The following is a 24,516-nucleotide window of genomic DNA, read 5'->3' as shown; positions in this document are numbered from 1 at the left end:
ACAAACAAAGCTCCCCCGGTTATGAATAGTTGAGTCGTTATAACGAGCTTTTTTTTTTTTTTACATAATTTGAACTTGAAAAGTTCGTGTAAATAAGACGCAGTTGTTCTGTATGGCCACACCTGAACCTTCATGTGTCGCTTGCTGCTGACGCTCAGTGAACCAGACAAAAAAAAAAAAAAAAAAAGAAAGCTGACAGTAAGAACAAGGTGGTTCAACCGTGACAACCTCTTCTATGACAAGCCAGTTAAATCTTTATCAGACCTTTAACGGTCATGTTTTAACTCTGTGAAGAACCCCGACCATGGCCGGTTAGAACTCTCAGAGTTCGGTTGGACTCAGCTCTCAGGTGGACGTCGGAGTCCTCGTTTTCCGCTTCTTCACAGCGTTCAAGACGACTTCTGGAAATGATCTCCGGTGATGTGCGAGCGCTCAGTCCCTCAGAGTAAGCTCTGAATTTACTGCTTGTTTGTATTTTTTGTTATAAGTTTACATTCAACTGCTGGTGGTTTTTGGTGAAGGACTTGTAGCACTTTAAGCTAATGGCAGTTTTTGCAGATGGGTGCTTCTTTAATGAATAGAATAAGCATTTATCAAACCAATAACTTGGAAATTAAGACGTGCAAGCTGGGTTTTTGAATTTATAAAATAAAAACAAGTTTTAATTTTAGACTAAGCAACAGTTTCACTTTGTTTGCTGCTGTTGAACAAATGACAGGAAACATAAAGTTAAACCTGTTATTTTTATTTTTTGGTAGCTGGCATTGGAACTTACATTTAAAACAAAAACCAAACAAAGGTGTACAGAACATTTGCTTGGATTGGATCAATTGTTTATTCTTATGTCTAAAAGTGACAAATGCTAAGTTAAATGAAGACAAAACACCCCTCCTAAAGAGCTGTTTTTAATATTTTTTTCTTCAAAAAACTTAAAATTACAGTAATTCTGCAGTCGTTGAAATAAAAACAGGAGTTTGAAACTTTTCAGCCAAGATTCAGAGAAATAGGACCTTTTGCAGACAAACATCAACAAAATGTCTCCTGCATAGGATACTTACAAAAATACTTGTATGCCCATCGTTCAATTTTGTTGTAGGGAGTTGAAAGGTGTAAACTCAAATATCTCACTTCTTGCAGTCAGTTCCTGAATTTGTTCTCTCTAGAAATGTAGAACTGCTAAATGAAAGCAAAGTTATCTCGGTGAGGATTGGGGACTTCCTGTTTCTCGGCAAAGAAAATGGTGCCCTTCAGCAGACAAACAGTTTTTAGAGAGATACTATTTATCTTTTTAGAGAGATACTATTTATCTTTTACCCACTTTCTGTCTGCAAATATTCATGATACCGTTAGTTTTGTTTGCTTTTTTTTAGTAAAGTAAACTTAGAAAAGTTTAGTTATTAAATTTGATAAAGTTTGAATGTGTTGATGATTCCCTATAAACTACAGTGTCAAAAGTATGGCCCTGGACTAAATATGGACTATATATATCTATATATAGATATAGATATATAGATATATTTTTTTATTACTTCATTACTATGCCACTAGTGCAGTGCTTCTCGTAATATTAATACTTTGGATTATTAACAGTATTCTGCTGAAAATCAGTGATTTTGTGTGTTGTGCAGCCATGGCCATTGTTGGCGTGTGGGCAGTGAAACTAATCATTTGAAATACTTTTGTTTTCAATAGGAAAATAGGTTTTTACATGTATGTTTTCAGTTACCTGTTCAAATAAATTAAATGTACTTCACCGGTCAAACGTTTTAGATGCACTTTCTCACTTAATGGGTCTCTTTATTTTCATGACTATTTACATTGTAGGTTCTCACCAAAGGCAACAAAACTATGAATAAACACACAAGGAATTATGTAGTAAACAAAAAGTGTGAAATAACTCTAAACATTTTTATATTTTAGAATCTTCAAAACAGCCACCTTTTGCTTTGATTTTGCTCTCTTGGCTTTCTCTCCATGAGCTTCATGAGGTGCTCACCTGAAACAGCTTTCCTATGAGTCTTGAAATAACTTCCTAGAGGTTCATGGAGAGACGGCCAAAGGTTAAAATGTCAGTCATTACAGCAAAGGGCGGCTACTTTAAGGAATCTAAAACATAAAAACAGATTTAAGTTAGTTATTCTACAAGTTTTCATCCGCTACATAGTTCCATATGTGTTCATTCACTGTTTTGATTCAGTGAGAATCTACATACAATGTAAATAGTCTTGAATATGAATATATATATAATAATAATAATTATTATTATTATTATTTATTTTTTGCAAAGATGTTGCAGTGAACAAGGCAGGTTATCATATTCGCTGTGGTCGCTGTTTGGTTCCGTTCCATTGTCTGGTGGTTCGGCCAGGGCGAACAAGGAAGTGGGACGTTTCCTCTATATGCCACAACGGTCTTTACTTTCACCTTTTCGTCGCCGCGCAGTTTTTTTTTTTATTGTTCACCTGGTCCATTTTTGATAACATCTATTTTAACATGAGCTCGAGTCTGCTGGATGCTTTTCTAGATCTCAGAGAAAACATCGAAGAGGGGAAAATTGTTTAAAGAGCGGAGCGAGCAACACAAAGGTAGGCTACGGGAGGAAAATACCAAGTTACCACCGTGTGTACACATACGGCAAAATACGGTAAAAATAGTCACCGTCCTCCGTTTTGCACAGGTCTGATGATGTTTTCTTGGAGAAAGACATTTATTTCCTTCATACAATACCCACAATACCCACTTCCTTCGTGCTTGGTCTAAACTCTGTAAACACAAAGTTCCCCCAACTTGTTGCTTCACTGAATCTAAACAGTAAATTACGACAAGTTTTGTTTTAATGACGGACATGAAAACAAACATACAGATATAAGAACATCTGTCCATGAAAAAGCTATGCATACCAGCCATGTTCTTTGTAAATAAGTTATCGCCCTTCACTTTGTTAAATCATGAATTGACTCAGGTTGCTCTCACTTATCGGAAAGCTGAATTTCATTTCACAAGTGACACCCAATCTAATTTCTACCTGACATGTAGAATGAATAAATCACTTAAATAGGACCAGTATTACAACATGAAGTAAGATAAAATATATCAAAAAGAGATGAGAAACAAAGTCACTGACTTAAATCTAGAAAAGTTTAAAAAGCCATTTCTAGGAACGTACCACAGTGACTTTAAAAAAAACATGTAATGGTTGTGAACATTTTTAGGGGCCAGACTACCACAGTTACTCCAGCCTGACACAAAGGGTCTGACAAGAACTCAGAACAACATCTAAAGCCCTGCATGCTTAACTTGCCTCAGTTAGGTTCAGTATTCATGGTTCCACAATTCAAAGAGCCTGGGGAAAAATGGCTTCAAAAGGTGAAAATTACTGCTGACCAAAATGTACATGAGGGCACATCTGTCATTTACCAAAACAATATGATGATCTCCAAGATTTTTGGGAAAATGTTCTGGGGACTGACGAGAAAAAAGTTGAACCTTTTGGAAGGTGTAGCATCTGTTGAAAAACCCAATTTCTGAAAGAAAACAAAAAAAAAAAAACATCATACAGGCAATCATGGTGGTGGTCTGAGTCTGCTTTGCTTTGTCAGGACATGGACAACCTGCTGTTATTGATTGAACCATAATTTCTGTTGAGTACAAAAAACCCCAAAAGCAGAATATTCCACATCTGAGTCAGAAAATGAAAGTTTGGGAGTGGCCAAGTCAAAGTCTGAACTTAAACAGATACTTAAAACCCTCCAGTGTGGCTGAAGTGGGACAAAATTCCTCAAGTTATTGTTGTCTGATCTTCAAATTAGTTTGATGATGAAATCATGTAAGTCTAACAAAAATGGAAGAAATCTGTAAGGGTATAAATATGTTTTCATAACACTGTATATAGTCTCTCCAGCATGTTCTGGTTCCCTTCCCATTAGGATGTTTCTAGAAACCTGTAAAGGAAGGCATCTTGATGCCAAAACTGCTCCTCTCCCCGCTGATGACAAATTAATTCCTCACAAGAGGCCATTGGAACATTTTTTCATACCGTTAAATGTCAGCAAAGTCACCTACATTCATTTGACTGGAATATAATTATAATTTGTTTTTATCATTTATACTTTATCAAAAAGATTGGTGTGCATGTGAAAGCTCATCTATAAGTAATATTAAGAAAGGTTATTCTTAACAAGACTTTGAGCCCATGACGAAATACAATAACCAGTTTTAATTCTTTTCTTTTCAGAAAACCTCCAGAGAGCCCATGCCGTGAGAAGAAGTTTTTGTTTCGCTTCTGGTTTAAATTCCTGGTTCTTTTGGGACTATTATTCATTTTTTTGTGTTACGCCCTGTGCAACAACACACAGTCACTGCAAGAAAGTTTTTCTCTCCAAAAGCACTACAGATGGCTTTTTGTCCTAGCTCATCAGGTTAATGCATCCTCTTATAGAGTCCATCCAAAACACAGAGTTATACTAAATGAAATTAAGGAAAACACAGAACCGTCTCCTGTGCAGCCTGAAGGTCTTCAGTACCATGAAGCTTATCCTCACAACTACCGGTTTGTTATGGATAATGCTGAGGTTTGCAAAATCAACACACCTTTCCTGGTCCTGATGGTTCCTGTAGCACCAGAAAACATTGTGGCTCGGGATGCGATCCGCCAGACGTGGGGTAAAGACATCACGGTTCAGGGTGAGGTGGTACTCACTCTCTTCATGTTGGGTCTCGATGGAGGAGCTGATGTCGAGAAGCTCAAACAGGAGAATCAGCGGCACCATGACGTGATCCAGAGCAACTTCATGGACTCGTATCTCAACCTGACCATTAAAACCATGGTAATCATGGACTGGCTGGCCACACGCTGCCCTACAGCAGCTTATGCCATGAAGGTGGACTCTGACATGTTCCTGAACGTTGATAACCTGGTGATCATGCTGCAGACGCCGGGGATCCCCAGAATAAATTACCTGACAGGATTGCTTATGTGGAATTCACCTGTTATCCGGTCAAAGGATTCCAAGTGGTACGTTCCCGAGGAAATTTACCCCTATCCTCAATATCCGACATACCCTCTGGGCATGGGATACATCTTTTCCAATGATCTTCCTGTAAAATTTGTGGAGGTCTCAAAATCTATCAAACCCTTTAATATAGAGGATGCTTATATTGGAGAGTGCATGAAAAAGCTTGGATTTTCACTTTCCTCTCCGCTGGATTCCTCACAGTTTAAGACTTATAGTACAAAATATGATCGCTGTGAATTCTCTAGGATCATTACATGCATTCTTGGTTCTTCAGAAGAATTGATAAATTATTGGACAGACTATAAGAAGCCAGGAGCTCACTGTTAGGGACATGACTGCTCAAAAATACATGTAGTAAACCCCTAGCAGGGATTGGAGTTTGCAGCTGAGAAAGCTGGTTCTTCAAACTAATGACTCAGGGTGGCTGAATACAAATACATGTCACACAGTTTATTTGTAAAACAAAAAAACACATAAAAATAAAAGTGTTTTCTTATACTTTCACATTAATTTTTGGTTGCAATTTGACAAAATGTATGAATACCTTTTAAAGGCACTAAATAAGCAGTCAACATAACAGCAAAATGCGGGTCCACGTCAACAAGTTGCTTTTGAAGTGAGCAATCTGGATTGTAAAATTTGCATTTTTCTTTTCAAGTTTCTGCAACATTTCTGTCGCTTTGCAAAAAATGTAAGGAAATCCTTTTTACATCTTCAAGAGATACAATTGGCAAGTAATTTGTATGTATGCTCTATAGAGCTTTGCAGTACACTGCACATTGGCATTCAAAAATAGTCTTATTATCAGAGAGAATTTCTGTATTGCGCTGGGATAAGTCCACTAAAATGTTTTTTCTTTCTCCTGCCACACTTCTGGAGATAAACATGAAATGTTTCAATACTAAAAGGTTCAGGATTCCTGAAGGCTGTTATTTTTGGTAGACTGATAGTTTGTGATTGGGTGTAGATCAGCTTCTGGAATAATTTCAGCTCTCAATCGGGGGTGGTTTGTTCAAAGGGGAGTTGGTATCAACAGGAAGGGTGATCGTGAGCTTACTTCCTCAGGAAGAGAGCAGCTCTGACTAAACAAAATGAGTTTTTAGCCATCTGTTAGTGTTTACACCACCTAACGTTGCTGTAGTTTTGGATAATTATTCTATTGAATGTGTAAATTTATATATTTTTTAATGGTCCCACAATAATACTAGTAACACCACATTTATTCACATGAGATGATTGAAGTATCTTGATTTCACTGATTCTTTATTTGTGATCCCTAGCAAACTAGCATCTTAGAAATACATCTGTATTTAATCTGATTATTATTCCAATTACAGAATGTATCACAGATACCATCTGCCAATACAAGATACAGAGACTGTTTAATCAATTTCAATTTCTCTAAATGTAAGCTTTAAATTTTCATTTTAAACAAATGCTTCTGTCCTTGAAAACTGGCTCAGAGTTTATCTGTTCTTTCTTTCTAGGTGAAACGACTAAAGGAGCTACATCCATTAACATTTACTTTTCCTTCCCATAGAAAGTACTCCTGGATCAGTGCTTCTGTGTTCTTCTTGTGTCTCTGTTCTCTCAAACCCCCAGTCGGTCGTGGCAGATGGCCGCTCACACTGAGCCTGGTTCTGCTGGAGGTTTCTTCCTGTTAAAAGGGAGTTTTTCCTCTCCACTGTCGCTACATGCATGCTCAGTATGAGGGATTGCTGCAAAGTCAACACCAGTGACTGTCCACTGTCTCTACATGCTCATCTGAGAGGAGGGAATGCTGCAAGTCACTGACTGGATGCAATCTGCTGGGTTTCCTTAGATAGAAAAACTTTTTATCCAATTTGAATAAAAAGCTAACTCCGACTGCACTGTTCAATTGTTAGGATTAATTGGAATGTATGTACCTGACTGTTGTGAAGTGCCTTGAGACAACATGTGTTGTGAATTGGCGCTATATAAATAAAACTGAATTGAATTGAATATATTGAAGCAACATCTCAAGGGATCAGCCTAGAAGGTAAAGTTTGGACTTAAATTGGTTTTCTAAATGAACAGTCATCCTAAGCATACCCCAAAATCACAGTGGTTTAAGGACAACTATGCACTGGACTGGCCAGAACGAAGGCCTAATTTCAGCTTCATAGAAACTTTGTGAGCAGAGCTGAATAATTGTGTGTGGGCAAGACACACACACACATATATACAGGTCCTTCTCAAAAAATTAGCATATTGTGATAAAGTTCATTATTTTCCATAATGTCATGATGAAAATTTAACATTCATATATTTTAGATTCATTGCACACTAACTGAAATATTTCAGGTCTTTTATTGTCTTAATACGGATGATTTTGGCATACAGCTCATGAAAACCCAAAATTCCTATCTCACAAAATTAGCATATCATTAAAAGGGTCTCTAAACGAGCTATGAACCTAATCATCTGAATCAACGAGTTAACTCTAAACACCTGCAAAAGATTCCTGAGGCCTTTAAAACTCGCAGCCTGGTTCATCACTCAAAACCCCAATCATGGGTAAGACTGCCGACCTGACTGCTGTCCAGAAGGCCACTATTGACACCCTCAAGCAAGAGGGTAAGACACAGAAAGAAATTTCTGAACGAATAGGCTGTTCCCAGAGTGCTGTATCAAGGCACCTCAGTGGGAAGTCTGTGGGAAGGAAAAAGTGTGGCAGAAAACGCTGCACAACGAGAAGAGGTGACCGGACCCTGAGGAAGATTGTGGAGAAGGGCCGATTCCAGACCTTGGGGGACCTGCGGAAGCAGTGGACTGAGTCTGGAGTAGAAACATCCACAGCCACCGTGCACAGGCGTGTGCAGGAAATGGGTTACAGGTGCCGCATTCCCCAGACCTGGGCTACAGAGAAGCAGCACTGGACTGTTGCTCAGTGGTCCAAAGTACTTTTTTCGGATGAAAGCAAATTCTGCATGTCATTCAGAAATCAAGGTGCCAGAGTCTGGAGGAAGACTGGGGAGAAGGAAATGCCAAAATGCCAGAAGTCCAGTGTCAAGTACCCACAGTCAGTGATGGTCTGGGGTACCGTGTCAGCTGCTGGTGTTGGTCCACTGTGTTTTATCAAGGGCAGGGTCAATGCAGCTAGCTATTAGGAGATTTTGGAGCACTTCATGCTTCCATCTGCTGAAAAGCTTTATGGAGATGAAGATTTCATTTTTCAGCACGACCTGGCACCTGCTCACAGTGCCAAAACCACTGGTAAATGGTTTACTGACCATGGTATCACTGTGCTCAATTGGCCTGCCAACTCTCCTGATCTGAACCCCGTAGAGAATCTGTGGGATATTGTGAAGAGAACGTTGAGAGACTCAAGACCCAACACTCTGGATGAGCTAAAGGCCGCAATCGAAGCATCCTGGGCCTCCATAAGACCTCAGCAGTGCCACAGGCTGATTGCCTCCATGCCACGCCGCATTGAAGCAGTCATTTCTGTAAAAGGATTCCCGACCAAGTATTGAGTGCATAACTGTACATGATTATTTGAAGGTTGACGTTTTTTGTATTAAAAACACTTTTCTTTTATTGGTCGGATGAAATATGCTAATTTTGTGAGATAGGAATTTTGGGTTTTCATGAGCTGTATGCCAAAATCATCCGTATTAAGACAATAAAAGACCTGAAATATTTCAGTGAGTGTGCAATGAATCTAAAATATATGAATGTTAAATTTCCATCATGACATTATGGAAAATAATGAATATCACAATATGCTAATATTTTGAGAAGGACCTGTATACATATATATATATATATTTATTTTTTTCTACCGGTCAAAAGGTTTAGGTAAACTTTCTCACTTAATGGGTCTCTTTATTTTCATGACTATTTACATTGTAGGTTCTCACCAAAGGCAACAAAACTATGAATAAACACACAAGCAATTATGTAGTAAACAAAAAGTGTGAAATAACTCCAAACATTTTTATATTTTAGATTCTTCAAAACAGCCACCTTTTGCTTTGATTTTGCTCTCTTGGCTTTCTCTCCATGAGCTTCATGAGGTGCTCACCTGAAACAGCTTTCCTATGAGTCTTGAAAGAACTTCCTAGAGGTTCATGGAGAGACGGCCAAAGGTTAAAATGTCAGTCATTACAGCAAAGGGCGGCTACTTTAAGGAATCTAAAACATAAAAACAGATTTAAGTTAGTTATTCTACAAGTTTTCATCCGCTACATAGTTCCATATGTGTTCATTCACTGTTTTGATTCAGTGAGAATCTACATACAATGTAAATAGTCTTGAATATGAATATATATATAATAATAATAATAATTATTATTATTATTATTTATTTTTTGCAAAGATGTTGCAGTGAACAAGGCAGGTTATCATATTCGCTGTGGTCGCTGTTTGGTTCCGTTCCATTGTCTGGTGGTTCGGCCAGGGCGAACAAGGAAGTGGGACGTTTCCTCTATATGCCACAACGGTCTTTACTTTCAGGTAGCCACACCTTTTCGTCGCCGCGCAGTTTTTTTTTTTTTATTGTTCACCTGGTCCATTTTTGATAACATCTATTTTAACATGAGCTCGAGTCTGCTGGATGCTTTTCTAGATCTCAGAGAAAACATCGAAGAGGGGAAAATTGTTTCAAGAGCGGAGCGAGCAACACAAAGGTAGGCTACGGGAGGAAAATACCAAGTTACCACCGTGTGTACACATACGGCAAAATACGGTAAAAATAGTCACCGTCCTCCGTTTTGCACAGGTCTGATGATGTTTTCTTGGAGAAAGACATTTATTTCCTTCATACAATACCCACAATACCCACTTCCTTCGTGCTTGGTCTAAACTCTGTAAACACAAAGTTCCCCCAACTTGTTGCTTCACCGAATCTAAACAGTAAATTACGACAAGTTTTGTTTTAATGACGGACATGAAAACAAACATACAGATATAAGAACATCTGTCCATGAAAAAGCTATGCATACCAGCCATGTTCTTTGTAAATAAGTTATCGCCCTTCACTTTGTTAAATCATTAATTGACTCAGGTTGCTCTCACTTATCGGAAAGCTGAATTTCATTTCACAAGTGACACCCAATCTAATTTCTACCTGACATGTAGAATGAATAAATCACTTAAATAGGACCAGTATTACAACATGAAGTAAGATAAAATATATCAAAAAGAGATGAGAAACAAAGTCACTGACTTAAATCTAGAAAAGTTTAAAAAGCCATTTCTAGGAACGTACCACAGTGACTTTAAAAAAAACATGTAATGGTTGTGAACATTTTTAGGGGCCAGACTACCACAGTTACTCCAGCCTGACACAAAGGGTCTGACAAGAACTCAGAACAACATCTAAAGCCTTGCATGCTTAACTTGCCTCAGTTAGGTTCAGTATTCATGGTTCCACAATTCAAAGAGCCTGGGGAAAAATGGCTTCAAAAGGTGAAAATTACTGCTGACCAAAATGTACATGAGGGCACATCTGTCATTTACCAAAACAATATGATGATCTCCAAGATTTTTGGGAAAATGTTCTGGGGACTGACGAGAAAAAAGTTGAACCTTTTGGAAGGTGTAGCATCTGTTGAAAAACCCAATTTCTGAAAAAAAAAACCATCATACAGGCAATCATGGTGGTGGTCTGAGTCTGCTTTGCTTTGTCAGGACATGGACAACCTGCTGTTATTGACTGAACCATAATTTCTGTTGAGTACAAAAAACCCCAAAAGCAGAATATTCCACATCTGAGTCAGAAAATGAAAGTTTGGGAGTGGCCAAGTCAAAGTCTGAACTTAAACAGATACTTAAAACCCTCCAGTGTGGCTGAAGTGGGACAAAATTCCTCAAGTTATTGTTGTCTGATCTTCAAATTAGTTTGATGATGAAATCATGTAAGTCTAACAAAAATGGAAGAAATCTGTAAGGGTATAAATATGTTTTCATAACACTGTATATAGTCTCTCCAGCATGTTCTGGTTCCCTTCCCATTAGGATGTTTCTAGAAACCTGTAAAGGAAGGCATCTTGATGCCAAAACTGCTCCTCTCCCCGCTGATGACAAATTAATTCCTCACAAGAGGCCATTGGAAAAAAAATTTCATACCGTTAAATGTCAGCGAAGTCACCTACATTCATTTGACTGGAAAATAATTATAATTTTTTTTACAGTACGGTCAAATTTCGTTACGCCAGCTTTAAAAATATGTGTGACCAGACTGTTACAGAATCTGGTGTAACACCAGGCTCCCAATAGAGGAATCTCATTTCCGCTGCCTGTCTCTGGTTCCTTTGGTCATAATCGATATCTCATCACTGTAGGTGGAGGTCGGAAAGTAGACGGAGCGGTTAATCAAAGAGTTTCGCATATTCGGCTCACCTATTTTCTCTCCATGACAGACTAAAGCACTGCCGACATTGCTTCAGATTAAGCCATAATTAGTCAATAAATCTTCCTCTCATACCTACCATCACTTTCTTACAAGGGCAGGCATCACTTGTGAGAAGACCCTTTTAAATTTGGTAACATTAAGTAAACAGGAGCTATTTGTCCTAATCTTTGTTCCACATTTCTGTGATCCTCTTCTCACTTTTCCTGTCTGCCTACTTGCCCATTGACCAAACAAAAATGTTCTCATGTAAATTTAAACATTTTTTGGCCATATTTAAAATTTAGGAAATGTTCAGCTGCTTTGTGAAGTTTAAAAATGATAATGAATTTCAAGGACTTCTGAGTGGCATAAATTGTTTTTTGAGTTATATTGGCTTAGCCCATAATTCAATTCAATTCAAAAATACTTTATTAATCCAAAAGGGAAATTAAATGTTGTTGTAGCTCATATTATGTAGGTTTCCTCAAAGAGCCGTTGTAGATGCTGATGGCTGTTGGCAGGAAGGATCTCCTGTAGCGCTCCGTCTTACAACAGATCTGAAGAAGCCTCTGACTGAAGACACTCTGTTGTTGTAGGACAGTCTCATGAAGAGGATGCTCAGGGTTCTCCATAATGTTCTTCATTTTATGAAGAATCCGTCTTTCCACAATGATCTCCAGAGGTTCCAGAGGAGTCCACAGAACAGAGCCAGCCTTTTTTATCAGCTTGTTGAGCTTTTTTAAGTCCCTGGTTCTGATGCTGCTTTCCCAGCAGATGATGGCAGAAGAGATCACACTCTCCACAACAGACTTATAGAAGATATGCAGCATCTTGCTGCAAACACCAAAGGACCTAAGCTTCCTCAAGAAGTACAGTCTGCTCTGTCCCTTCTTGTAGATGGCTTCACAGTTGCATCTCCACTCTAGTCTGTTGTCCAGGTGAACACCGAGGTATTTATACTCCTCCACCACCTCCACTTCTTCTCCCATGATAGAAATAGTGTTTGACTTATTCCTGTTTCTCTTAAAATCTACAATCATCTCCTTTATCATCTACTGTGTATAAACCAATCCAACTTGTATGCCACAGTGTGTAAGGTTCACATTCCATTGTCAACATGTCTAGGAGAGGCTTCACCTTGTCTCCCTCCCCAGCGAGTCTGGGTCCCATGAGAATCACCTTGAAAGCTGTTCTAAGGAGAACAGAATGATTTGGATGCACTCCTGAGCACTTGTCCAATGCTTTAATAATCCTTCTCTTTTGCAAGATATTAATAAACCTGATTCTGAGTGACAATTATCAATGTCTGTCTTGAGTAAAAAATAATTTTTCCACAGCAGTTTTTAGACATGCTTCTTCCGGTGTCTCACTTTTCACAGCTATGCTGATGACACCCAACTTTACATTGCTGTGTCTCTTGATTACCCTCAACCAATTGATTTACTTCCTAATTGTATTTTAGATATTTTTTTGTATTTTTAAAAAGCAGAACCTTTAAATTATATTTGTCATTGTTTACAGGGAGCATCTTTCAGCTGAATCAGACGGAACCTGAAGTTTGAATAATTGATAATGGCCTACAGAGAGAATGCATTTTCATCATGTGAATAACTGTGCTGCGTTTGACTGTTTCTCTCTCAGTTCAATGCAGAGACTTTAATAAATGTTTTCATAACAGGAGGACTGTGGTTCAGTGGGAAGAATAGTTTTCTTGTGTTTGGAAAACAGTTTCATTTCCAACTTCGTTTTCAGCTACATGTTGATGTACACCTGGGCCATTTTGCTGGTCAACTTGCATATCGGCGTATGATTGTGTCCATGTTTGTGGATGCGACTCGATGAATGTGGCTCCAGCGCTTAGAGTGGTCAGCATGACTAGAAAAGCGCTATATAGGTTGCAAATTAGATAAGTACAATAGGTCTGCTTTCTGTCGTTCCTAAAAAGAATACAGCCTCTCTATAACTAATAGATCATTCATATGCATGGATGCTGATGGACATCAGAAAGTGAGCTCATATTACTCCAATTTTAAAGTCTCTGAAATGGCTACTTGAACAGTTTAGAATTGATTTTAGTGTTTTTAATAACTTTTATGTTCATTAATTGTCTTAGTTCCACATATGTAACAGATCTGTTTTTATTGTATCACCAAATGCCAAACTCTTCAGGTTTTGGTGTTTATGCATGAAAAGTTTATGGGTGATAAAGTAAAAAAGAGAAACCCAGGGAGATGCACCATTTTCTTAGTTGTGGAGAGTGCTGATTGTTTTTAGAGGCTAACTTCACACTTATCTTTTTGATTTGGTCTTTTAGTTGACATTTAGTAATTCAGATTATTCCTAATTTCACTTTATTCTAATTTATCATTACACCATTGCTAGGTCAAGATGTGCTGACAGAGTCTCCTGCTGAATAAAATAAAAGTCTAAATTGAATCAAAATGTGCTTAAACAAACTAATAGTTTAAAAAAAAAACTCTTTAATTGAAATGTAACAAAACATGTATTTGTGTGGAAGGTTTTTTTTAAAGTTTTTTTTCTGTGCTGCAAGTTCTTGAAAGAGGCAGTAGTTTTGAAATCATCACAGCCTGACTGAATTATAAGATTATTGCCATTTATGCATCAAAGCATAACAACCTTATCAAAATGAGTCAATGAACATAACTGTTTTTTTTTTTTTTTTATGCGTTTATAGACCGGAAGAAAGGTGGGAGTTTTCACCTCTGATGCAGTTAATGAACAGGCAGACGTGTCTGATTTTATTTTTGAACATGTCAACAGTTAGTTAACGTCCCACCTTAAGCAGCCATGATGTCATAATCTCCCGCCTTATTGCTTCAGGTGGCAAGTAAAGCAGGAAGTCAGAGAGCAGAGGCTGAGTTTGGTGTCATTTTGTTGTCTGTTGTCGTCACGTCTTTTCCGATCAGGTTCTGGTTCAGTTTATTTATGTGTGTGCTTTAGATAATGGTTTTTATTCCAGACTTAGTTTGCAGAGCTGTTTGTTGTCTTGCTTGTGCAGGAAAAAGTGTGGAGTCAAAGAAAAGAAATGAGACTAATAAGTCACTCAGAGGTACCGTTAAAGTTTTTTTTATTACAGCCTTTTGCATATCAGAATTGTAACACATTAATGTGCTGGAAGTGTATGTTATTGAAGTTGCTGAAATGACCAAAGAACGGATTCTGATGGTGTTTCTTCTGCTGTTGTGGCGCAGTGGATTTCACCTCCTCTTTTTATACCACAAGGAGGTAAACTATAAATTTGTCACTTCTTGGTGTATGACCTAAACATGGTTTGAAGATCTGTTTAGCTGATTTAACGGCTATAGGAAAGTTGACACGTGTTAAGTAACACGTGTTATTTACATCTGCTGGAGCTAAACCTGTTCACATTGTTTTTGAACTACCTATTCTTATTTTTGTTGCCATCTTTTGACCCCTAAGAGAAAGCTGACTTAACAAAGATGGCTGCCCATGCTATACAGTATTTGTTTTCTAACTTTAATTGCAAAAGTAAGCTGAAAATACTAAGTGTATTTTTTTAGGATTGTAATTTAACATGCTTATCTTTTTATTTTCAGCTGGTTTGGGCCTTTTTTCACAAGGTTTGGCTCATAGACTTCAGTGGACCTTTACACTAACAGGTATGTGGGGCTTATGTATCCCAGTACAAAAATATTTTAAAATTAGCAAAATAAGCTCTTTTATTTATGCTCTTCAATTGATCCATATTTTCCAAAGGTTAAGAAATGCACTTACCGGTCACTTTATTTGGTACACTGCCTCTAATATTTGAGGAATAGTTTGGTTTATTCTGATCTGATAGCAGCTCTCAGTTGCTTTAGATTTCTCTGCTGCACGTCCATAATATGAATCTCCCATTTTACCTCATTTGAAAGGTGCTCTGTTGGATTGAGGTCTGGTGACTGTGGAGTTCACTGGACCACAGTGAACTCAATGTCATGTTCTGGGAACCGGTTTAAGATGATTTTGAACTTTGTGACATAATGTATTATCCTACTGAAAGTAGCAATCAGAAGATGGTTACACTGTGGTCATAAAAGGATGGACATGGTTAATAATATTATAGGGATGAACTGTGGCATTAAAATTAAGAGGCTCGAAGGTGTGCCAAGAAAATATCTCCCATGCCGTCACACCAACAGCAGCAGCCTTAACCTGTTGCTATGAGGCTGGATGGATCAGTGCTTTTTATTTTGTTTACAACAAATTCTGACTAAATGTTGCACCTGAGATCGAGAATTGTAGTTCCAGTTTCTGTTCTTGTCTGACAGGAGCAGGGCCCGGGGGGTTCTCTGTGTCCTGAGCCCATCTGGTTCTGGGTTCAGCACGTTGTTCAGAGATTGTATCAAGTTTGAACTTTAGGAAGTTGTCTTCGCCATGTCTAAATGCATTAAGTTGCTGCTATGGCTGATTTGCTGACTGTGTTCACAAGTTTTGTGAAAACATTTTTGTTTACCAAGAAAAGAGACCGGTGATCGTCACTCAAGTCAACTTTATTGATTACTACGCGCATGGGAGAGCAGTCGGACATCTATTACCGCACCCTGCCAAAACTGCTCTAACTTTACAAACAAACAACATCCCTTTTTTATAACAGTTTGAAGACAAAGTAATTCTTGGAACTGAAGCCCTAATACAGTGGCACACTTACCTGGGACTCTGGAACCCTCCCTGGGACAAACAGCCTTCTGTAGATCCATTGCTCTGGGCCCTGATTATACGTTAGGCCATAGATTAACAGGACGGGAAGAAAGGGTGATTATTACATTAGGTCATGCGGAGTATCAGGTTATGACGAGGGCTCTTATCAAAAGGCACCAAAACTTTCAGTAACACAAGCAATTAAACAAGTGTTGCTAATGAAGTGGCCGGTGAGTGTATTTTGAAAAATTCTTGTAACCATAAATAAGACTTCGTTTTAGGTTTATTTCAAACATAATCAAACGCATTCACTGTCATCTCAGCAATAACAAATGTCATCTTCACATATTACATTTTTTATTTCCATGTTTGAAATTTTGTTAATAAAAGTACTTATCTTTGTACTGATTTAGTCAAAAAAACTTCAGGACAATCAGGAATGTTTCACTTGTTCGGGATCTGTTGCACCAATGTTTTTAAGTTTAGTGCAGCTTCAGGGCGTACTTTAATAGCCAGTTTATTTTTCCAATGATGGACTTGGATTCTTCTAATGTGCCTACCATCAAATTGTGCGGGGTCAGATCTTTTTGTAGCCAGGCTGAATTGTCCAGTTTAGTATAAAAGCCTCACTGGCCATTTGATCTTGGTCAAGAGAAAAAGCTTCCAACTGAAAATACCTCACACTCAGCCGACTCAAGAACTGATTACGTGTTTTTATTTTGACTGGACTGAATTCAATAATTAATAACTTACTAAACAATTTAAAAATATTGTGGGGAAATGGTGAAATAATATTAACAAAAATGCTTGGAAGTATTGAGTCAGCCTTTCTTGTATGTTCAAAGTATTTTGAAATTAAAGGATCGGCTAGTGAAATGTCAGTATACAGCAGTATCTTGGTGTGTTCTTTACCGAGGATTTACTCTTTATCATATGCTTTGCGCTGAAGGTTTTGCAATAACATAACTTTTTTTTTTAATAGGTTTAATGGAAAACAGGAGACAACTGAAGAACGTATTCATTGCCATTGTGGTAGGAGTGACAGTCTTCATCATTTACCTCACTACTGAGGATGGGCCTGAGCCAGCATACAAAAAATCTAATTCCACTGCCTCTCCATTGCCTGAACCAAAGTGGGAGGATCCGGGCCCGTATCATGTGGCTTACCCACGGACCTACAGATTCATCATGGATGACACTCCAACGTGTAAGACCACCCATCCATTCCTGATCTTGATGATTCCTGTTGCTCCTGCCGATGTGGCAGCTCGGGACACCATCCGAAGGACATGGGGGAGTGAGAAACTTGTCCTTGGTCAGCTGGTTGAAACCATCTTTATAGTGGGGCTTCCTGGGGGGAATAATGCTAACCAGCAGCAGGAGAGACTCAGACAGGAGAATGAGCAGTACCATGATCTCATTCAGAGTAATTTCCAGGACGGCTATCGCAACTTGACCATCAAGACCATGATTATGCTGGAGTGGCTGGTTCGGCACTGCAACACGTCTACCTTTATGATGAAAATTGACTCAGATATGTTACTTCATGTTAAAAATTTGGTTACATTGCTGCTTGATTTGAAGACGCCTAAAGAAAACTACATGACAGGTTTGGTATGGTGGCACAGCCCAGTTTTAAGAAACCCATTCAACAGGTTTTATATGCCTAGATACGTGGTACCCGAGCCAGAGTATCCCCCCTACCCTCTGGGCATGGCTTACATCATGTCTCTGGATCTACCTAAGAAAATCTTAACCGTCTCACCTCAGATCAAACCCATCTACATTGAAGATGCATATCTGGGTATGTGCCTGAAACGCCTGGGTATCTCTCCTACTGACCCTCCTGATGAACAGATGTTTCAGGTAAACCCCCGGCATCCTCTGAGCAACTGCGATCTCTCCAAAGTCATCACCATGACTACGATGCGTATTTCACAAATACAAATGTACTGGCAGAGGATCAGGTGGGGAGTTCAGTGCTGAGCCTAAATGGAATATCAAATACTGTGGGTGGTTTGGCAAACTTTCTGTTTCAGTTTGAAACATGGAACCAAGTTTTATCTGAGTTGAATAAGAAAATGTCTGTTGTCAGGACTACCAGTTCGCTGCCGAATTCATTCTGTTAAGATATAATTTTTTTTCAAATTGTTTTAGTGGGGTTTTAATGGATGTATGTGAAATTTGACGTCGGCTAAAACAAATTGATATTGGTAAAACAAAAATGTCATGAATGCTTTTTTTAATTCATGTAAACTTTCTTAGAGCGCTGTTTGACAGTTGATTGGCATTTGGCTGTTTTAGTGTTTAGCGTTATTGGTGTGGAGTTTTGAACGTTTTTCTCATGAATGCATGGATTTTATAGGGAATGACTGCTTACTGTCAAAACCACTCATGTTAAGATGCATTCATGTTGGTGTTATTACAAACACCTTGTGTAGGTCCAAATATAAACTAGTAGTCTTTAAAGTATGTGTGTGTATGTCACATATGATGCATCCCATTGTGCATAGGATTTGTGTTGGGTTGAAAGTTGGTAAAAAGATAGAGGCTGTTTTGCAGTGAGTTTGTAGAAAAGTTAACAATTTCTCAGGTGTTGGAAGCTAACAGCTAGTCAGATGTACTCTGACTACTCTGCATATCTTCTATAAGTCTGTTGTGGAAAGTGTGATCTCTTCTGCCATCATCTGCTGTTCTCCAGCAGATGGCAAAAGATATTTCTTAATACTTTCTATTTTTGTACATTTGTTATGATGCATTGCCATGGCAACGGGGTTGTTTCTTACAACCGAGAGCAGTTGATTAATATCTCGAAAGCTCAAATAATACTTCAACTACAACCCCAAATCCCTGATGAGTTGAAAAGGAGACGCCATGGATGCAGAGCAGGAGCTAAGAGAAGAGAGAGAAGGAGGAAGTTCAAACCATCTCTTCCGTCGATTATGATGGGCAATGTGAGATCGTTGGGAAACAAGTTGGATGAACTCCAAGACCTACAAAGGACCCAGCCAGAGTACCGGGAATGCTGTATTAGGTGTTGTACTGAGACATGGCTGCAGGATCATATCCCCGACTCCAGCATCTCTCTGCCGGGCTTTTTAACCATACGAGCAGACAGAGATTTAAAGAGGAGCGGCAAATGTAAAGGAGGTGGACTGGCAGTATTTGTGAACAGCAGAACATGTAACTGTGAAGTGTCGTCTCTGCAGTCCAGATATTGAACTGTTGGCAGTAAGTTTTCATCCATATTATTTACCCAGAGAGTTCACCAGTGTTATTTTGGCAACAGTTTACGTTCCACCTTCTGCTGTTGCCGACACTGCATGTGATGCCATCAGCTCAGTTGTTGCTAAGCTACAGACACAAAATCCCAATGCTTTTGTGGCAATTTCTGGTGATTTTAACCACGCTTCACTCTCTGCTACACTTCCAACGTTTCAACAGTTTGTCAGCTGCTCTACCAGAGAAAACAAAATGTTGGATTTGTTTTATGCAAATGTCAAGGACTCATACATCTCTACAGCAAGACCTCCTCTGGGCAAATCAGATCACAATCTTGTTTTTCTCTGCTCGAAATATAAGCCCCTTGTTCAGAGGCAACCTGTAATAAAGAGGACTGTGAGAAAATGGTCACAGGAAGCTGAAGAAGCTCTGCAAGGTTGCTTTGAGGCTACAGACTGGGACGTACTGTGCCAGCCACATGAAGAGGACATCAATGCCATGACTGAGTGTGTAACCGACTATATAAACTTCTGTGTGGATAACATCATCCCCACCAGAACCATGAGATGCTTCTCCAATAACAAATCCTGGATCACCAGTGACCTGAAGGACCTGCTTAACAAGAAAAAAAGAGCCTTCAGAGAGGGAGACAGAGAATTATTGGAGTATACAGAAGCAACTTAAAGTCAAGATAAGAGACAGCAAGGAGGTGTCATCTACAAGAAGGGACAGAGCAGACTGTACTTCTTGAGGAAGCTTAGGTCCTTTGGTGTTTGCAGCAAGATGCTGCATATCTTCTATAAGTCTGTTGTGGAAAGTGTGATCTCTTCTGCCATCATCTGCTGGAAAAGCAGCATCAGAGCCAGGGACTTAAAAAAGCTCAACAAGCTGATAAAAAAGGCTGGCTCTGTTCTGGGGACTCCTCTGGAACCTCTGGAGATCATTGTGGAAAGACAGATTCTTCATAAAATGAAGAACATTATGGAGAACCCTGAGCATCCTCTTCATGAGACTGTCCTACAACAAGAGAGTGTCTTCAGTCAGAGGCTTCTTCAGATCTGCTGTAAGACGGAGCGCTACAGGAGATCCTTCCTGCCCACAGCCATCAGCATCTACAACAGCTCTTTGAAGAAACCTTCATAAAATGAGCTACAACAACATTTGATTTCCCTTTGGAATTAAAGTATTTTTGAATTGAATTGAATTGACCATTTAGCTGATTTTAAGAATGTTCATAATATAAACCTAATATTAGGTGATAAAAACATTACATGTTCTCAAGATACTATTGTTTGTGGCTGCTTTTACAGATTAACAACAAACCCGTTACTACACGTATTCACCTGGATAGAACCTGCTGCCTGTATCAATACGGCTCATCAGTTGACCGTGAGTCCCCTGGGAGGATTTTAAACTACTATGAGACATGGAAAGCACAGCAACATACCAACCTTGTGGCTGTTGCAAACAAAAATTTCATTCTATTCTTGGCAGGCAGAGCAAGAGCAGATTCATACGTCAGAGCGGATCTGGCATGTAAAAACAGTCAGGACCCTCAACCAACATAATTAGGTGTGGTAAAACGGTCATAATTTGGCTGAGTAAACAGCTAACGCATAACGACAGTTTGTTGTGAGACTACAAACTGTTAATATCTGCTAACATAGCATTGCATCACATGGACATAAGCATTTTTTATTTTTGCGAAAAGCACCTAAAACAAGTGTAGAACCACTCTATCACCAATGTTAACTTCCACAGATCTAAGGATTTATTTACTTTTCTAGAAGCTTACAGTGACATGACTACAGCCGATTATGAACCTATTACAAACAATAACTTCATAGAACCTCACTTCACAAAAACAGAACTATTACTTTAAAGCCTTTTGTATAGTGTTCAAATTCAATGTGGATTTGCAGTGTGACGGGGTGTTCAGTAAACTGATTCTAAATTGATCTTATAGGTCAGGGTGCATGCTCTGCCACACAGCTTGGTGCTGATGTTTCCTTAACTTCAACTGTGTTATCTCATTTTTTATAGAATTATTGACTGACTTTTTCAGATGGTTCATTATTGCTATAGAGTTGCCAGCAATGTCATTTGGCACGGTTCAGACGCTTCTGGAATATGAGGCCTGATGTATCAGGCAAATGTTTTGTGTTGCATATGCTACTCAGACAGAAAATAAGTGTTTCAGTAACTCATTGTAAAAAAAAGAAATTTTTTTTTTTCATTGTAGTCTGGTCATGAAGTAATTCTACCAACATACCTGAAAGTTGTCAGTTTCAGTCACCTTAATGTTTCTGTTGTTAGGTCTCCTGCCTGTTAGACCCATTAAATGTTTGACTTCAAAGCAGTCTCAAGACTTTGTTAATGTCTGACCTTTAATTGTATAAAGGGCATCTAGTGGGTCGGTCTTGCCTCATAATTTCCTGTAAAACACTTTAAACATTGTGTACAAAAGTAATAAACTGAGAAGGATTTTATTTTTACAGCTGTAGTTTATCGACACACCAGAAGGGGGCAGGCAAGCCTTGGATAACAGCTGTAACCCTTACCTGCACAGACTGAAACTCTCTGGACCGCTTTACAATGAGACTTTACATCTTTTAACACATTTCAACCTTTTCTTTTAACAGAGATTTGGCTGCCCCCAGCCTTAGCTGTTTTTTCTCAACAGCTTGATGAAGAATAGATATGGTCTAATCGCAATGTTTTTCTTACAGAATTTACCGCAACATTTCTAGAATTGCGTCGCTCAAGGTGGCAGCAGGTTGGAGTAGCTCTGTTACTTTTGATTCTGATTTATTCTTTTTTGGGAACTATTACTCTTATGGTGGATACAGTTGATTTTTTTTTGGACAACTGTCCTCTCTGGTGTCAAATGCTGTGCAGCTTGGAGGATTTTTCCTAATACTTTCTATTTTTGTACATTTGTTATGATGCATTGCCATGGCAACGGGGTTGTTTCTTACAACCGGGAGCAGCTGATTAATATCTCGAAAGCTCAAATAATACTTCAACTACAACCCCAAATCCCTGATGAGTTGAAAAGGAGACGCCATGGATGCAGAGCAGGAGCTAAGAGAAGAGAGAGAAGGAGGAAGTTCAAACCATCTCTTCCGTCGATTATGATGGGCAATGTGAGATCGTTGGGAAACAAGTTGGATGAACTCCAAGACCTACAAAGGACCCAGCCAGAGTACCGGGAATGCTGTATTATGTGTTTTACTGAGACATGGCTGCAGGATCATATCCCCGACTCCAGCATCTCTGCCGGGCTTTTTAACCATACGAGCAGACAGAGATTTAAAGAGGAGCGGCAAATGTAAAGGAGGTGGACTGGCAGTATTTGTGAACAACAAATTTCCCTTTGGGAAATTAAATGTTTTGAATTGAATTTGAATTTGACATATCGGCATGTTACAAATGCTTATTTTATGGAACAAACTTCAGTTAAATCTTGTTCTGTCCTTGACACTTATCAGTCTTCTGAACTTCTTTAATGTACCATCATATTGGGATTTAGCACAGCTCATCGAGGCTGCACTCTGCAGTGCCTTTGAAACAAAAAATGCAGGCTTTGTTTTCACTGCATATAATAATAATATGACCTGGTTAAAATCTGAATTTGAGGCTAAATAAGGTGAAACTACATCCAAGCCTCAAATAAGTTGTACATATTGGACTTTTAAAGTCCTCATTGGCAAGTTTCAAAAAATTATTGAAGGTTGATGAAATTAATGTTATATTTTTGCTTTTGTAAGTTTAAGAAAAAAAAAAACCTTAAACACAGACAATGGCAATGAAAAATGCTTTGTTATTACAGCTTTTGTCTTTTTTATGATTGTATAATACAGATTTGGGCTGTATCATCTAAAAATTTTAAAATAAAATATGGTTCAGCCATCAGACTGAGATTTCTTGTTTTATTTTTATGGAAGGATACATTTTCCGTCCACATCCTGTTTCTCTCCACTGAACTGTTTGTTTGGGTGTGCATCTGCTGAGTGTATACCTTGTCCATTTGTTGTCTCACCATTTTAGGTAGTTATAGACATAAACACACACACTGAGACTATACAGACTTTCCAAATTGCACACACAGTTTAGGAAATTTTTTATCTTGTCTTCAATTGATGTTTTAAGACCGTGTTAACTGGATACATTTCCAGTTCCCCTAATTGTCAATATTATCTTTCTGTAGCCAAATATGCATTCATGTCTAGAATGAAATGGTGAAAATCATGTAGTTGTTTTAAAGCTAGTTTAGCATGCTGTGCTAACAGACAAACATGCTTAAGAAATAAGCATTAGTAATCTAACTTTCTGTTTACCTGGGGTATGAGTACAATGTGACACAGAGGGCTACTGCTTGATGGGGACCCATATTTATATTGCCACCATGTACAGTGACGAGGTAGAGAGTTAAAATAAAATATATCATACTCACCATTAGAGAGCTGCAGCAAAGAGTGGTATCTTGGGGTCACCGAGTCTCCCTAACAACCATTAGATATCACCTACAGGGATTGGACAATGAAACTGAAACACCTGTCATTTTAGTGTGGGAGATTTCATGGCTAAATTGGACCAGTCTGGTAGCCAGTCTTCATTGATTGCACATTGCACCAGTAAGTGCAGAGTGTGAAGGTTCAATTAGCAGGGTAAGAGCACAGTTTTGCTCAAAATATTGAAATGCACACAACATTATGGGTGACATACAAGAGTTCAAAAGAGGACAAATTGTTGGTGCACATCTTGCTGGCGCATCTGTGACCAAGACAACAAGTCTTTGTGATGTATCAAGAGCCACGGTATCCAGGGTAATGTCAGCATACCACCAAGAAGGACGAACCAGATCCAACAGGATTAACTGTGGATGTTCGGGTGCTAACCCGGACTGTATCCAAAAAACATAAAACCACGGCTGCCCAAATCCCGGCAGAATTAAATGTGCACCTCAACTCTCCTGTTTCCACCAGAACTGTCCGTCAGGAGCTCCACAGGGTCAATATACACGGCCGGGCTGCTATAGCCAAACCTTTGGTCACTCATGCCAATGCCAAACGTCGGTTTCAATGGTGCAAGGAGCGCAAATCTTGGGCTGTGGATAATGTGAAACATGTATTGTTCTCTGATGAGTCCACCTTTACTGTTTTCCCCACATCCGGGAGAGTTACGGTGTGGAGAAGCCCCAAAGAAGCGTACCACCCAGACTGTTGCATGCCCAGAGTGAAGCATGGGGGTGGATCA

General features: G+C 38.8%; 2 protein-coding genes across 5 annotated transcripts; both read left to right on the top strand.

Annotated features, from left to right (window-relative positions):
- On the top strand, positions 1-5,519 carry LOC124869102 (beta-1,3-galactosyltransferase 5-like). The gene is made up of 2 exons (XM_047366836.1): positions 1-445; positions 4,235-5,519. The coding sequence occupies exons 1-2, from the start codon at positions 408-410 to the stop codon at positions 5,340-5,342; spliced, it is 1,146 nt and encodes a 381-aa protein (XP_047222792.1). The 5' UTR covers positions 1-407; the 3' UTR covers positions 5,343-5,519.
- Positions 2,242-18,279, top strand: LOC124869100 (beta-1,3-galactosyltransferase 2-like). Of its 4 annotated transcripts, XM_047366833.1 has the most exons (4): positions 13,956-14,443; positions 14,586-14,619; positions 14,952-15,014; positions 17,018-18,279. In XM_047366833.1, the coding sequence occupies exons 1-4, from the start codon at positions 14,420-14,422 to the stop codon at positions 18,019-18,021; spliced, it is 1,125 nt and encodes a 374-aa protein (XP_047222789.1). In that variant the 5' UTR covers positions 13,956-14,419; the 3' UTR covers positions 18,022-18,279. The 4 variants fall into 4 exon arrangements, with proteins under 4 accessions (XP_047222791.1, XP_047222790.1, XP_047222788.1 ...); XM_047366835.1 differs by lacking the exons at positions 13,956-14,443; positions 14,586-14,619 and adding an exon at positions 2,242-2,585; XM_047366834.1 differs by lacking the exons at positions 13,956-14,443; positions 14,586-14,619 and adding an exon at positions 9,456-9,667.
- The last annotated feature ends 6,237 nt before the right edge of the window (positions 18,280-24,516 follow it).

Source organism: Girardinichthys multiradiatus, chromosome 5 (genome assembly GCF_021462225.1).
Source record: "Girardinichthys multiradiatus isolate DD_20200921_A chromosome 5, DD_fGirMul_XY1, whole genome shotgun sequence".
In the NCBI taxonomy this organism is placed as follows: Eukaryota; Metazoa; Chordata; class Actinopteri; order Cyprinodontiformes; family Goodeidae; genus Girardinichthys; species Girardinichthys multiradiatus.
Note: the sequence above shows the minus strand (reverse complement) of the source record. Positions and strands in the feature narration are given on the sequence as shown.

What these genes read in the sequence shown, in the direction of transcription:
- LOC124869102 (XM_047366836.1), top strand. Translation starts at nt 408, where the DNA reads ATGATCTCCGGTGATGTGCGAGCGCTCAGTCCCTCAGA. An exon ending in CGAGCGCTCAGTCCCTCAGA is followed by an intron (nt 446 to 4,234) that starts GTAAGCTCTGAA and finishes TTTTCTTTTCAG; the next exon opens with AAAACCTCCAGAGAGCCCAT.
- LOC124869100 (XM_047366832.1), top strand. Translation starts at nt 14,338, where the DNA reads ATGGTTTTTATTCCAGACTTAGTTTGCAGAGCTGTTTGTTGTCTTGCT. An exon ending in GACTAATAAGTCACTCAGAG is followed by an intron (nt 14,444 to 14,951) that starts GTACCGTTAAAG and finishes TTTTATTTTCAG; the next exon opens with CTGGTTTGGGCCTTTTTTCA. An exon ending in GTGGACCTTTACACTAACAG is followed by an intron (nt 15,015 to 17,017) that starts GTATGTGGGGCT and finishes TTTTTTTAATAG; the next exon opens with GTTTAATGGAAAACAGGAGA.